The following is a 15,804-nucleotide window of genomic DNA, read 5'->3' on the forward strand; positions in this document are numbered from 1 at the left end:
GAAAACCAGGTTATCGCCCACAGCTCCTCTTTAAAGGAGTTACTTTGGCAGACCTGTGCCGTTGTGTGCAGCCACGTTCAGCCAGCCGTATAAACTAACACTGTGTCCTCAGGCGCCCCATGAGACGGCCAGTGACCCAGCTAATGTGGACGCTGCCCTCTGCGCGCACACACACACACACACACACACACACACACACACACACACACACACACACACACACACACACACACACACACACACACACACACACACACACACACACACACACACACACACACACACACTAGAAAGGAGAGTCATGCACACACACCAGCCCGTGGTCTCCTGCTGATCTGAGTTCCCCTCAAATGTACAGTAAAGTCAGGTATGATTTCGTAATCGGGGGCCTCTCTCCTCCCCTTTCTCTTCTGTCTGACCCTCCCAACATCTATGCTTCTCCCCTCGCCGCCTCGGTTCATTGTTTCTATTTTGGTCTTCAGTTAGTTTGCCAGCTCGAGCATGAAGCCCATCCTTGACTGTGAGCCTCCAGCCACTGTCACTGAAACAGGAAAAGATGTTTTATGTAAACAGAAATATAATGTCCTACTTGCCTGTTGAGTGTAACAATTCCCTCGGAAGTTCACCCGACCTTGAAGGAAATTACACACTGAGTCAAAGAGGGCTTTTATTTTTTTCTGAACCACTTTGGAAGCGCCGAGGTTCCTTGTGGCTGTGCAGATCTCAGTCATTTACATTACACGTTGTTGTAAGTCTGATGTGTTGATTGATCAAACCTAAAAATGTTTAATACTATTTGTGTTGAGGTTGATTACACAGGGGTTGTTATTTAGGCTTTGATTTCAGCAGTTGTTTTAAAAGTGTGACAGTTGAAGCTCCCCTCAAACAACTTGACTCACAGGGCATCCTTCAAACCCGTCTCACACTCTCACACTCTCATGACATGTATTTTCTTCTTTGTACTTGGAAGTTGGTCTTTCTGTTGCTTCTTTAGAGATCCACGGGCAATAAGGAGCAGAGGTCTTTTAGTCCTTGTTTGTTGCTTTTAATTTCTTTTTGTTATCCACCGAGTCCTTCTAAATAGACTCATTTTCTAGTTTTAAATCATTCTATTTGAAAAATATATGTGTTAATGGAATAAAGAATCTTCATACGCATGTTTTTTTTTTTTTTTTTACATTATAATGGGCAATGAAGCTGGGACTCCCACACTTTGAAAACCACCGGAACGTTATTATTGATGTCATGCTATAAGGGACATAATGTTTGAGTTTCTGATAAATTGCAGCTAAACATAAGAGTAATAAACAAACTGCAAGAGTGTCTATGCATCACATGTGACTTATGAAATACAGTGACAAATGAAAGACGATGCAGCAAATCTCGTTGATCAAAATAGGATATATGACCATAAAACTGCTTCCTTGGAAGAATTTATCCTCTAAAATGAGCTTTAAAATGAAAAAGCTGCATTAAAAAGCCTTTAAGCAGCTCAGATTCCTCTGCTAGTGAGTTATTTCAAGGTAAGGGACATGCACAGTGATTAAAATTCACATTCTTGGAATCAGTTGCCATATTTCTTAGAAATGTTGTGTTAAATGTGCTCTGTCACAGTTCAGCCAATAATAATAATAATAATGCATTTTATTTGTATTCCACTTTACATCTGTGAATCTCAAAGTGCTAAAACAATATATACTTAAAGCAGCAATTCAAAGTATTTAAAATCAATAAGAAGACTTGAAAGGCAGTAATGAATATCAATAAGTGCTGCAAAACATAAATGTTTTTAGTCGCTTTCTAAAACAATCAGCAGCAATAATTTTTCTTTACGCAAAGCAACTCGTAAAGTTATTTCACTGCTTTTATAAGAGGTAAATTCCCGCAGTAGCAGTGATGACTTCCCCAGCACGGGTCACATATGAATGATAATGAGAAACGACACTCAATTCTTTCCAATGCTTCTGAATAACATTTCTAATAGTGGATAATAGACCATCACCACTGTCAGCAGCACATTTTGGATGGTGTTGTTTTCTTGGTTAGGGATTACGTCGACGTTGCGGTCTCTGTAGAGTTTTTAGTATTTGCCCTCATTTCAGATTAGTCATCACTCATGAAGCTCTCGAAGCCTGGAGCTCAGTCAGCACAGCTGGGACTAATGGATGAACACACACCCACACACACACACACACACACACACACACACACACACACACACACACACACACACACACACACACACACACACACACACACACACACACACACACACACACACACACACACACACACACACACACACACACACACAAAGAGAGAGCGAGATAATAGATTTGTGAAAATGCAGAAAATGCTGTTCTCGCCCTCTGGGAAGTTAATTTTCTCCCACATTCTTTGCAATAATGCAAATTCAGACAATCTCACCTTGTGCTATTATTTGACCAAAAGCTACTACACACCGAGTTCATTAGATTCCACTTGAATTTTCTCTCACAGCACGGCCGAAATATGAACATTCTGGCAAAACAAAAGTGTTTATCAACACTTTGTAATAAGGATGTTTAAATTTGTGCTCCTCAACTTACCTAAATATGCTGGAAAGAAAACAAAGATACAGCCAGGGAGTAAGTAGGATCGAGTAGACGAGTTAAATATACTTCTTATTAAAGAAAGCGATTTAACCAGTGACTACATATCACTTCTGCACCATTACTATATTGGCACTTACTTGTGTTTTTCTCTTAGTGCCTGCTTATCATTTTCTACTCTACCAAACTGCCCAATGGACATAGTCACAGAATAGTTTGTACTTTTATAAATAAGAAAAAAGAACTTGGCATAGCCAATGACAAACTTTAAATCGAGAGTTTTCATTGGTGGTTTTGTAAAAGCAAAAGAAGCCCAGCTGCGTTCAGCACGTTTGAACAGCTGAATTTGAATCATCAGACTCACGCGGTCTGTGGGTGAGACGACTGCCATGAATCTGTTTCCCCAGATTGACTCGTCGAGGCTGAACCTGTTGGTTCGCCTCAGAGAGCCCGAGCGGCATTGTGAAATTAAAAGTGAATACTTTGAAGTTTTTGTGACTTTATCTTTGCAAATCCGAAAAGCTGGTGTTTGAGTCTCTTCAGATTATTGAAGTTCAAATTCTTCTTTGTATAAAAATGACCGAGGACCATAAAGTAGTCCATAATTCTTCTCCACTGACAGCGCTTTGCTTTTACTCTTCAAAAGATCAACACGTTCTCCTCTGTCTGCTTTGGAGGCATCAAATATGAATCAGTCTTTTTTCTGTGTACGTCTCTGTTCCATAATGCATGACATGTTTAAGTGGAACGATGTTGCAAACAAGGCGGGAGCAAACGGTACACAACTTCATGTTTTATGAGAATTGTGGTTCGCATTAAGAGTTTTCCACTGGGAAATGTGATTCTGAGTTATCAGGGTGTCCGAACAACTCTGACATTGAAAGTCTGCCTTCTTATAACTATCGGTGTGTTGCTTTTTGCTCTCTCTCTCTCTGTCCTCTCCTTTTCTCTCCCTCTATCCCCAACCGCAACAGCAGAAGATCTCCTCCTCTGAGGCTGGGTCGGCAGGTTTCTTCATTTTAAAAGGGAGTTTTTCCTCTCCACAGTCGCTCATGTGGAACGACTGAGTTCCTCTATGTAAAGTGCTCTGAAATGATGTTGTTGGCATTATATACTTAAAATTTAATTGAGTTGAGTAAACTAAACTACACAGATACACAAACCAACATAAAAATGTAAGCATCTAATATAGTCCTCCTCCAGTCTGAACACAACAAGTACCATTCCCCACATGCACGCACACGCGCACACGCACACACACACACACACACACACACACACACACACACACACACACACACACACACACACACACACACACACACACACACACACACACACACACACACACACACACACACACAGTGAGTGGCGGCGGCAGCTCAGCAGCTTTTTTCGGCCTTCTGTGTCAGTTTGTGCCTTGAGATACGCAACAGAAGCAAACAAGCAGCATCTTTTCTCTCTCATTCATGACAGACCTGTGGGTCCCTGTGCCCTGAGAAAAGAGGACACCGGAGACATAAAACTCTGAGAGCGAGCAGCTTTTACACGCTGCCATCGTCCCTGTGAATAGTTGGATCTGCGTGGCCGGGGTCTGGACTGAAATAAGGCGGAATTGGCGTTTGCCGCTCTGTGGGTGAGGTTGGAAAGAGGCACATGGAGCTCACTCTGGAACTGAGGGATGCCAGAGGACAGAGACATGTCAGACAGGTCGGTATATGGAAATTTAACAGAAACCTTTGTCGGAGGAAAGACCACTTCAGAGCAAAATAAGGCAAGAGGGGAGACTGAGAGAATAAAATATGCAACTGTAAATATCATCACAAGGAAATCAATCTAATTCATATTTCACACTGAATTCGCCTGGTGTATTTTACTCATAATACATGTGGGACATTAATGTACATAGAGCTGCACCAAGGTGCAAAGGATACAACAGGTTACCCATACACTCTCGTGAATATAGTATGAGTATAGTATGTATAACATACATATTCTATGTTCCTATTTATACCTACAGTGGCCAGAAATACATGCAGAAGTAGAATAGAATAGAACAAAAACTGAACAAATAAATATTACACACAATTATATGTATTTACTGTTTGTCAGACATAATAAATATTGCTTTGTGTAGGTTTTTAACAAATTTGTATTAATCTTTGTGTGATATTCAAAATAGGACACTTAATATTTTGTCTTATGTTTTCTGTTATGTCACTTTAATTTAAGTTTCCTCATATGCTGGTCTTAAGATATGTATTTTTCACTAAATAGGTCAGAATAGAATCACATTGATGACATTTTGACTTTTTATCAGTTTCTATACATTTTGTGGTATCTGTTCTAAAATTCTTTACGTGTACATTACCATTACCTATAACTAGTTTTATTCAACGTACATATAGATCAAAACAGAAAAAAGTCAGATTGGATAAACAAAAACATAAACTGACAACAACTGACTGAAATATTACATTGTCAATACATGAGATTAGATATATTCCTGTCAGGCATAATACATACCTTATATTACATTCATATTACTGTGCATGAGCTATGCAGCATCCAAATTCAAGTAACAGTTGTGAAAATGAAAAATCTCCTCTCATTATGACTCATTACTTAAATTGTCTTAGCTTTTATTATTTATGCCATTAGGCAAGGATCACACATAATGCACGTCACAGTATGTGTTCTGATACAAGTTCATCTGAACTAACTGCTGAATATCACTTTATTATTTCATCTGATTAATCGTCATTATGTTAGATATGCTAATTCTGACCATGGGAGTTGAGAAATGAGCACTTGGCTACAAGTGATTGGTGGAAAAAGGAAAATATATTTCTATTATATATTTTTGCTTTAAATCAAGTCTAAACATAACATTAGATGAAGAGGTAAAAATACAATAACTACAATATTACATTATTAAATCAAAATTGATTTATATTTAGGTTGGCTATACTTTATTTGTACTCTATCTGTGAAACGTTAACAAGTTTTTATCCAGCATCAAGTCACGAATGCAAAATAAATACACATTTTAATGTTTTTTTCTCTCTTTTAAATCAAATTCATTTGCTTTACGTGGTCCAATAGATTACATGAGGGAAGCGGTGGGTTCTCTGCATGATCATCTCAATGAAATAGAACACAATAGAATAAACTAAAACAAGGTAAAACCACAACTGAACTCAAAGCTGCTTAGTCATTGCATTAGATTCATTACATCCATGGATATATTTGTGTGAGACGGACTACATACTTTGTATTTCCATACAGAATAGAATATACTGAGAGGGCACAGAAAACAACAACAACAAAAGAACGTGGGCCGGTTTCAGCACAGTATGTGCACCCACAGCGCCATCAGGTGGCTGAAACATGTCAGTAACAGTACATTTCATGCCTACTGTCTCCTTTGAAAGAAATAAAAGACACTGTACATTTCTCCTTTCCCAGGCTGAGAGTCCAGGAAGGATGTTTTCTGAATCAGCAAGATGCAACATGGACCCTGACCACTTGCTGGGCATTGTGGGTATCGTGGGCACGGTTCTCAACCTGCTGGTGGTGGTGTTAGTGTACGTCTACACCCCAGTCTGACACGTCGCCCAACTGCACGGAGGGATTCACAACAGATTGTGATACTTCACATCTCTGAAGTTGTTGATTTGACTGGTACTTCATGTAATAGTTTACTGGCATTCAACTGACCTTTGTAGTAGGAAATTCCCTCAAAGCTGAAGTCCTATTCCTTATAGTGATAAAAGTGGGATTAATGCTGGATTTACTGTTTTGTTCCATTTTGAATGACTCATCAACCTTAAGAACTTTCCTGTTTTGGAGCTATTTCAGTTACAGAGTGGAGTTTCCTTATGTGATTTTACCTTTCAGACAAAAACTCTTAAATTCTTAATACTTTCTGCATGACTGTTGCTTGTCTGAACAGTATTGCAGTAATGCTTGTTTTTAACATGATGCTTGATTTTAACAAATAAAATGAATTTAATGGGAGTGAAATAACCTAATCAGGACTTCTTCTATTTGTCAACAGAGCATCAATGACATCCCACATTTCTGCAGACATAATCCTGACTTCCAATATATAAGAAAATTATAATTTGAGCGCAAACATGTTTCAAAGAGAAGTGTTCAGAATGATGAGGAAGAAGGAAATAGATATATTTATTTTGCAATGTTGAGACTCTCAAAAAACACAAGAGAAACTTAAGACAACTAGTCTCCGCCTCAAAACTGAAAAAAAAACACAGCAAAGGCAAACATGAATGCCATATTTTACAAAAATATTATCATGTTAGTCAATATACATCTATGGAACAAAGTTAAATTATATCAATAAGAACAAAGAGTTGGACTTTTTTTTTTTTTTTTTTTCAATCACCAACTGGCAAGTTAAGGGTGCATTATGAAAAATCATAACAAATTAGAAGAGTTATTTTATCCCAAAATGTAATTACTGTAACATTTTTTTAAATTTATTACACATGAACTGAACTTCTTTAATCCCGTTTCATTCATGAAATCCGAGAAAGTTGGATTCTCAGAACCCGTCACAAAACGGTGTTACTGTGAAATACATGAGCTTGCTTATAGGCAGAGATATTTCTTTTAAAAATAGAAATAATAATAAGCACTGCTCACTATATTAGTGGCACTTGTCGATATCTATAGACACACCATGAGTACTAATTAGTTTCAGGGGCATGAAGAGCAGGATAATTGTTTGGGGTGTCAATGTTGATATCAGGCAGGATCTGACAGCTGGTGATGATATCAATCTTCTCGGACACGGCCTTCAGGTCGTCCAGGATTAATCGGATGCTGTGGGAGGCGTTGATGATGGCGCTCTGTGACCCGTTCAGCTGAGATGTCGCGCTGCGCACCTTTACCCAAAAACAGAGTCGACGCAACATAAAACTCCTTATGTGAACAGACGTTTCTGTTAATACGACTGAGAAGCATGTTGGTAATTAAGGATACCACAGTTAGTATATTGTACCGTCTGTATTTACATTTATATTGACATTCACCTGTGGTCTATACTGATGGTCAATATCTGAAGATTCTTTTTTTTTAGAAATCTTTCTAACTACGGCCACTTGTTAAAAAAACCCAAAAAACGGAAATCGCCTGATGTTGTGAAATGTAATATATTTGAGAAGGTGTATTTTTGATTTTTATGAGTTATCACTTCGTGTTATACAGAAAAAAGCAGAAAAAATAGCCTGACATTTGCCATTTCTGTGTAATAAATTTAAAATATGTAAGTTTTTAAAATCTGAAGTCCATTATGGGTGAAAAAAAAACTTTTCCCCTCGTATTCTCATTTTTTGAAAAGCACAAATAAATGACTGGGCTGTGCTTGAATGATACGACAATTATGTAATAAATATGGTAATGTCAGAACAGTTTGCATTAATCTATAGGTCTCTATAGGTAGGGGACAATTGTTTTCCCTTCTAAAAAGTACGATACACATCTTTTCTCATATGCTTGGTGGACTAAATACTGCAGCAGTGGTGTGTTCGAGGAAATGTATGTCTAGTTCATATATATATTTACCCTTAAATGCCTTGCACTGAAATTCACATACCTCCTTGCTGGCATTGCCATAAATCTGTCGTACTGTTTGTCCCACGTCGGAGTACAGCCGGTGGTTTGACTCTTGTAGCTTCTGTTGTAAAAGAGTGTCCCCTGTTGACAAAGAAACATTATAATTACTGGACAGGCCATAATTCAGTTTAGCCATAGAAACATCTGAAACAGTAAACATTTGTATTCACACCTTTGTGAATGTTAGCAACAGTTGTCTGCAGGACTACGGCAACAAAATGAGAAGAAATACTGATAAGTTGTTCTTATTGTCAGCGTTCCTCACCAAACGGCCTGTGTACGGGGCTGGGTCTGTCCTCCACTACAGATTGGATATCAGGATGGTCTCTGACCACAATAAGAGGAGGCAGGTCTCTCCGGAGTATCTGAGCACTTTCACTCAATGCGGATGACCTGGCGGCCTCCTCTGCGTCTCCCTCGCTGTCGGTTTCAGACGCCTCCCCCTGGACCTGAGACAAGACAAGACAACTCCATTTCTACAGCAACATTCAGACACCAGGCAATTCTCAGTGCTTTATGGGGAAATACAGTGAAACTAATCAAATAAGGAAGGCATGAAATGAAAAGAAATAATAGTAAAAGCGTTAAGATAAAGGTTAAAAATAAATAAAATCTATTGTTTAATGGAAATCTTGAGCAAATAATGATGTGTTAAGGCCTGATTTTAAAGAAGCGAGGGTGTCAGCAGGACGTTTGTTCCACAGGTGAGGAGCGTAGGAACTAAAAGCTGCTTTTCCTTGTTTCTTCTGACTCCAGGAGCACCGATAGACCTCTTCCTGAAGACCACAGGGGTCTGGATGTTTCATATTCTACAAGTAAATCTGAGATGTTTTTAGGCCCGAGACTATTCAAAGCTTTACAGACCAGAAGTAAGATGATTTAACACACAAGCAGCCAGTGCAGAGATTAAACAGGACTCTGGATGAGGTGCAGCTGGTTCAGTGAATTTTCTTAGCCTTTAACTTTTCCTCTTTTTGGTCAAATACGAGATTAAATCCTACATTGAAACACACACCATCACCTCTCCATGACACAATAAGTACAAACCTTAACTTCTCCTGCAGCAGGCTGCGGCGCAGGCAGCGAGGTGATGTACACTTCGTCATCCGAGTCCGTCTCAGAAGCCTCGCCCTGCACCACGATCTGGTACCTGCTGGACATGACTGCACAGACAAACCGAGAGAAATTAATCTGGGTTCGCTACACTCTCACGGTGAATACGTCTTATCTCCAGCGAGAAAAGTGAGACCTTCTCTGCTGCATCAAAACACAAATCACATGAGCAGACCGGAAGCGGCTCACTTTCCAACATCCAATCTGATGCGAGTGTTTCTGTCACGTGATAAATGACGTTGCACACTGCAACTGGATGAACCAATCAAGAGGGTGTTCTTAGAAAATCACCAGCGCATCCCGCTATGTGGTTTCCCCGCCTTATTAAAGCAGAGGAGCGGGGATACGAACTAACGCCAAAAAGGCTGGAACAATGTGAAGATTTTGTAGATGAAAGTGAATTTGGGATTTCTGTTGTTATTGCATATCAAGTAAATCAGCTTCCCACAGGGGTTATTCTTCTTAAGTGGTTAACTCCTGCTAACACCGCCCGTGCAAGTCTTGAAGGCATGCCCTGGTGAAAATAACGAGTGTCAAACCGACAGTCGGCTGCTACGGGTATTTGACAGGTAGAGCAGATTGGACAAATTACTCTTTGAAATATGTTTAGATTCGCTGATTGTAGGTCAAATATGCATGAATTCGTTTGTTGGGAGTTTCCTCCATATACCGAATTTGGGAAAATGATTCTGCGTCGGGACCAAACAACAACCCGCTAACTACCTAGCTAGCTAATGCTAATGTTCAGATCCAGGGTGTTTTTATTTACTGCTGCTTATTGTTTTATTTATTGCTGCTTATTCTCTCCGGAATCGATGCAAAAAGCTATTTTAAACGCTGTGTGTGTGTGTGTGTGTGTGTGTGTGTGTGTGTGTGTGTGTGTGTGTGTGTGTGTGTGTGTGTGTGTGTGTGTGTGTGTGTGTGTGTGTGTGTGTGTGTGTGTGTGTGTGTGTGTGTGTGTGTGTGTGTGTGTGTGTGTGTTTCCAGAAATGGCAGACGAGGCTCTGTTTGAATTCCTCCACATGGAGATCGTATCGCATATTTACAAAGAGCAACAGTCCAATAAAGGGGAGCTGGACAATAAGGTGAGTAATAATAACACTTCCGTTCAGCTTCATCTCCTCCTCAATGAGCGACTGGGATCAAATCACTGCCACCATTTAAGATAAACCTCACTTTTAAGAGAGTTTGCGTCTGCAAATGAAACTGACCTGTTCAATTGCTTCTCTGCAGGACCGAGCTGTCTGTGTTTCAGTCCTGGAGGGCATGGGCTTCAGAGTGGGTCAAGGACTCATCGAAAGGTAGAATACACACACACACAGAGACAAAAATAAATGAGGTGAGTTCCTGAGAGGGTTGGTGTTTGCTCTTCCCCAGGTTAACCAGGGACTCCCCCAGCTTTAAGGACGAGCTGGACGTCATGAAGTTCATCTGTAAAGACTTCTGGACGAAAGTGTTCAGGAGGCAGATCGACAACCTCAGAACGAACCATCAGGTACAGTACCGCCCATCCGTGTTCTACAGGGGAGCCGATTCCAGCCAGGGGCCGGGCGTCACCCCAGACGGGTCGCCGGTCCATCGCAGTGCAGACACAGAGACACTCACATTCACACCGAGGAGCAATCTGGGGTCATCGCTTCATCTCAACATGCATGTTTTTGCACTGAGAGAAGAAACCCATGGAGAGAACATGCAAACTCTGGTATTTGAAACCACGGCATTCTCGTTGTGAAGCCAGAGTGCAAACCACTGCACCACCTGGTACAATGACAGTGTCGGGGGCGAAAAAATTAAAAAGGCTTAAAATCTAATATTAAGTTCAACTTTAACTGAGCTGTCTTATGAAAATGTGTTTTTAGTGGCAAAGAGACTTGTAATGTCTCATAATTTCTCATAGATTACTTAATTTGATGTGTCTATGCGTCTTCTTATTCATCCCAGTCGGCATCTGGAAGCGAACTGAATCAGGTCAACTTGACTCGGTCATGTGACCTCATTAGATTTGATTACTGCTGCAACAATACATCATCAGGGTAAAAGTAACATGTGGTCGAAATCCGGCTCACATTCCCCGTCAGCGCGTCAACGATCCAACGCTTGGTGAATTTTGCCTCACGGTGATCGGAAGAGCCGACAACGAAGGATGAATAAGCGACAAGCTCGGCCGCCACAAGCCCCGTTAATCCCTGCCCCAACTTTTCTGACGGCTCCTGCTTAAAAGCCCAAAACCCGGAGTTTGCAATAAGGACGCCTGTGTGCCTGGGTGAAAGCTTGTCACTGGAGTTTTTCCAACTCTATTTGCCTCTCTACAGGGTACCTACGTTCTGCAGGATAACAAGTTTGCTCTGCTGACTCAGCTCTCCAGTGGAAAACAGTACCTGGATCAGGCCCCGAAGGTTTGTCTTCGGTCTCGCCCGTATTAAAGTTCAACCTGCTGGAGATTACGGAGGAGGAGTCCCCCAACAAAAGAAATCAGAATTTCTCCCGTCAGTGCTCTTAACTAAATCATTTTTCTTTGATTTCCTCTCAGTACCTTGCCTTTTCCTGCGGCGTGGTGAGGGGCGCTCTATCTAACCTCGGCCTGGACAGCGTGGTGACGGCGGAGGTCTCCGTCATGCCCTCTTGTAAGTGCCGTCCAATCACGTTTCTGATGGAGCGGGGGGCGTCATCAAGTGCTCATTGCTGATCTCTTTTAAATAGTTAAAAAAAAAAAAAGTCTTTTAATGTAGAAACTGATAATAATGACCAGAAAGCAGTGTGCTAAAACAGAATCTCACGCTGATGCTTCTTTACCGATCTTGTATTTTATAGCTGATTTTAGTTTATTTTACGGTTCTATTTAGTCGCTGCTACAGAATGAATTATCCCTCCCTCTTGGATTTTTAAATGTCGTATTTATGTGCATTCTTTATGCTTTATGCTTCGTCGCAAAACACTACTTTTCCCGAAGCGGATCTGTTATGGTTGACTCCTCCCACATTCTCGCCTGTCCAGGTAAATTTCAGGTGGTCGTCCAGAAGTTGTGACGTGACCCTCCCGACTCTCGTCTTGGCGAAAAGGAAGTTCCTGTTTACCGCCTGAGCCGCCGCAGAGGGAGTGAACCATCGGAACTGACTCGTACCACATGGTCAAAATGGAATTACTCAGATTACTCTGCTGACCACCAGGTAACCCGGGCTGGACACAAAGGGTCAGCCAAGGTATATATATATATATATATATATATATATTGTATAAAGTTCTAGTTTTCAGTTTGAATTAGTGGAGCCTGCCTGGCGGCGTTTGGATAGAAGTGACCGATCGGCCTCGGCTACAACGCGAGAATGTGACTGTGTCGTCAATCGTGTGTATTATTGTATATTTGTAATGTGCTGCAATGTTTACGTCACTAAACGACGAGTCTTGGTGCAAAACCAAGAAACAGAATTAACTCCACACCTTTTTTTTTTATTTTGAATGTTTTTATCTTTGACAGCGAGAGATACAGCTCCGGGAGGTCGTCCGGGATTTGCCATTGCATTGTGTTGAGCACGAATTCAAAACAGCCGTGCTTGAATCCTTGAGAATGATTTACACCGTGTCAGGCTCATTATTTATCTTTGTGTATTTCTGTGAACGCGCAAAGAAGTTCTATCCAGCAGTCGGTGCTCCGTTCTGCCTTTCGAGCGGTGTCTCTCGTATGCTGGTGGTCGCGAAAATTACAGTTCAGGGCAAAAATGTGATATTTTTCCACGCGATACCGTTGTTAAATAAACTGTGGGTTTACAGATGCAAGTATTACTCTTCTTGTACTTTTAGTTTCACCTCCATTTATTTCTTTTTGTCATTATTTCTCAAGAATTTAAAAAAAAAAAACAATTAAGTAAAGACTTTGAGAAACTTCACACAAATGTCTGGTTTACATTTCTGATCGGGCGGAAACCAGCTGTGTATAAACCTCTCCTCACAGCTGAGTCTTATAACTGTCCGTCTGTAAAGATGTGCAGTTTATGTTATTTATTTTTACATTCTCACATCTGAAGTGAAAAAACCAACAACCATCACAAGCTGGTTATTGCTCCTTTGTGCCACTAGAGGGAGACAAAAAGCTGTTTCTGGTTTTTATGTCGGCTGTTTTCTCACTTTTTCCGATTGTTGCCAACTGTGTCTCGTCTCCTTTGTCTTTTTTTTGTGGTTTCTGTTGGGTGAATTTTTGGTCTCACAGCTGAATACTTCTGGCTGTACAGTGCTGTAAAAACAAAAGCTGTTTCATGACTCAGATTCGCGCCGTTTTTTTTGAAACTATTGTGTCATCAGGAGACATGAACAATTTCTGTGCAACGCAATAAAATTGTTTCTATACAATTTTTGGGGGGAATTTGTTTAAAGTAACAGCTCTAAACACTTATATGTTTTGCCTATTTAAGCTTGGAAAAGCCGCTGTGACTCCCAGTGAGGGCACGATGTCACCTGATTAAAGGAATGTTAAGCAACCACTGTCGCGCATAACGCAGAACAGTGTAGGACACTATTGCTGGACACACGATTTGATTACAGCGATCCAATGGAAGAAATTCCATATGATAGTGGTCAGTTTAGCACTTTTCCACAGAAAAAAGAAAAAAAAAACCCTTAACAACTTTACATTGTTACTTTTATAAGCTTAAATAATCTCCGGCCTAAAATCGACCCTGTGAATACCCTCCGAAAAGTACCCAGGTTTGAAATTGTTCAATTATTTTCAGTCGGTGCCATATAATATAATTAACCCCAAACACATGGGACTTTTGGAGAAAACTGTACCTGTAGAAAATCCACTCGTGTGCAGTAAAAACATGCAAACTACACTCTATTCTCACTTTGAGGAAGCTGTTCTCACCATGACACAAAAAAAAAAAAGAAGCTATTTCCTCATTCACTTCAAATGATTGCCAATGAGTTTTAACATGAAAACACTTCTTTATGGCACTGTAAGCAACAGAAATATTCAAACATATTGTCCTTACAATGTCTTTCCTCATCGCTGCTCGGTGACGTCAGAGTTTCTTACGTGACGTCTGTGCACCGCACGTGGACGTGGCTGCTCGTGTCACCGGATGATCCTGTGGTTTGGCTTTTTTGTCTCAGTTCCGATGCGGCGCGCCTGGTTGTGCTCCAGTGTTTCACTGCCATCAGTGTAAAACGTTTACATAATAAAGTTCTTTCCGTATGATCTCGCCACTTCAACTGATGTTGATGCTCATTTCCATAATTGCACAATCTGCCGTGACACGAATTACTCTCGTGTAATATTGTATTATTATTTACCGTAACGTCTCTTTCCATCAATTAGAATGTCCCAGTGGAAGCTGTATACTGAGCCAAAAATATATTTCCAGCTAATGTGGACTTACTCTTTAGACCAGGGATTTCAAACATGAGGTCTGCAGACCCAAACAGGCCAGCAAGAGGGTTCAGTCTCTAGTATTGGCATGCATACTTCTTATTACTCTAAGATCGTTTATGAATCAAATAATTTCCTCAGAACTACCACATAATACTCAATAGGGTGACTCCCGAGACAACACAGAACGAACGTGTTTGAAGCTTAAAACATGAACTTCTCAGTCAAAAACACACACTAAAATGCAAAAACTGTTCAAAAATAATTTTCATCTTGAACAAAAATAGGCGGCAGCACTCACTCATTGTACATCTTTGTAACCATCTTATAGACACCAAATCTAAATTGCCATTTAAAAAAAATAAACTGCTGTTCCTGATTTGTCCACCGGGTGTCGCCCTGTTTCAGTGAAAGTAGAAGAAATAACAGACTTGAGTGCTGAACAGCAGCTGGCAACAAGATGCTGCAGTGGCACCTACAGCTCCCTTTTTGCTGGTTGAGTGACATAAGCATGAGAACTATACCACAAGGGTCAGTAACACAGGCATGCTGAAGGCTTCACAAGTCCTACAGAAGAAACTGGAAGAAGTTTTGTGAAAAGTGATCAAATATGAACATTGTTAGGAGGGATCCTGCATTTTTCAACGAAGGCGGAAGCGTTAATTATGTATGTATTTACTGGTCGGACGCATGTTAAATCCAGACATGCGTACTTACTCCAGAAGTCCAAATGATGCTCATAGGATGATAAAAGGGTCACAGTGGGCTGCGTAATGGGGAAGTACAGGATTTAGTGCGTTCTGAGAGGCTGAAAGTACCGATACTTCAGCCCGCGTTACGTCATTCCATTTGAACATCTATTGTCTGGGCGTCCTTCAGCATCATGAAAGTGTAGTACAACAATGCTCTCGGCTAAGTTAGGTACTGAGAAAGCAGGTTACGTCCTTGTGTGTGTGTGTGTGTGTGAGGAGGCTCCCAGGATGAGAGTCCTTGAAATGAGCTTAAAATTTCACAAAGATCCCAGGTTATGAGTGCGGGCGGCTGGTCTGCACACGGCGCGCCAGAGGTGGCACAGGGTTGTGTGTCGGTTCAGACAAA

General features: G+C 40.7%; 2 protein-coding genes across 4 annotated transcripts; one reads left to right on the plus strand and one right to left on the minus strand.

Moving 5' to 3' along the window:
- Nucleotides 1–6,750: 6,750 nt before the first annotated feature.
- Nucleotides 6,751–11,775, minus strand: bloc1s3 (biogenesis of lysosomal organelles complex-1, subunit 3). 3 transcript variants are annotated; one of them, XM_080459547.1, is made up of 5 exons: nt 10,556–11,775; nt 9,279–9,394; nt 8,497–8,680; nt 8,212–8,312; nt 6,751–7,501 (listed from the first exon to the last, which is right to left on the minus strand). In XM_080459547.1, exons 2-5 carry the CDS (start codon nt 9,390–9,392, stop codon nt 7,304–7,306), a joined length of 597 nt encoding a protein of 198 aa, XP_080315673.1. In that variant the 5' UTR covers nt 9,393–9,394; nt 10,556–11,775; the 3' UTR covers nt 6,751–7,303. The 3 variants fall into 3 exon arrangements, with proteins under 3 accessions (XP_080315673.1, XP_080315672.1, XP_080315671.1); XM_080459546.1 differs by lacking the exon at nt 10,556–11,775 and adding an exon at nt 9,481–9,513; XM_080459545.1 differs by lacking the exon at nt 10,556–11,775 and having other exon boundaries at nt 9,279–9,538.
- trappc6bl (trafficking protein particle complex subunit 6B, like) lies at nt 9,721–14,541 on the plus strand. Its single transcript, XM_080459548.1, has 7 exons — nt 9,721–9,913; nt 10,332–10,429; nt 10,578–10,645; nt 10,722–10,839; nt 11,657–11,740; nt 11,875–11,968; nt 12,339–14,541. The coding sequence occupies exons 2-7, from the start codon at nt 10,334–10,336 to the stop codon at nt 12,368–12,370; spliced, it is 492 nt and encodes a 163-aa protein (XP_080315674.1). The 5' UTR covers nt 9,721–9,913; nt 10,332–10,333; the 3' UTR covers nt 12,371–14,541.
- The last annotated feature ends 1,263 nt before the right edge of the window (nt 14,542–15,804 follow it).

The sequence above is a fragment of the Lipophrys pholis genome, assembly GCF_963383615.2.
Source record: "Lipophrys pholis genome assembly, chromosome: 3".
NCBI classification, from domain to species: domain Eukaryota; kingdom Metazoa; phylum Chordata; class Actinopteri; order Blenniiformes; family Blenniidae; genus Lipophrys; species Lipophrys pholis.

Coding starts and splice junctions, on each gene's coding strand:
- bloc1s3 (XM_080459547.1), bottom strand. CDS start 9,392: ATGTCCAGCAGGTACCAGATCGTGGTGCAGGGCGAGGCTTCTGAGACG. Junction 8,313..8,496: donor CCCCGTACACAGGCCGTTTG/GTGAGGAACGCT, acceptor CTTTGTCAACAG/GGGACACTCTTTTACAACAG. Junction 7,502..8,211: donor ATGGCAATGCCAGCAAGGAG/GTATGTGAATTT, acceptor TTTTGGGTAAAG/GTGCGCAGCGCGACATCTCA.
- trappc6bl (XM_080459548.1), top strand. CDS start 10,334: ATGGCAGACGAGGCTCTGTTTGAATTCCTCCACATGGAGATCGTATCG. Junction 10,430..10,577: donor AAGGGGAGCTGGACAATAAG/GTGAGTAATAAT, acceptor GCTTCTCTGCAG/GACCGAGCTGTCTGTGTTTC. Junction 10,840..11,656: donor ACCTCAGAACGAACCATCAG/GTACAGTACCGC, acceptor GCCTCTCTACAG/GGTACCTACGTTCTGCAGGA.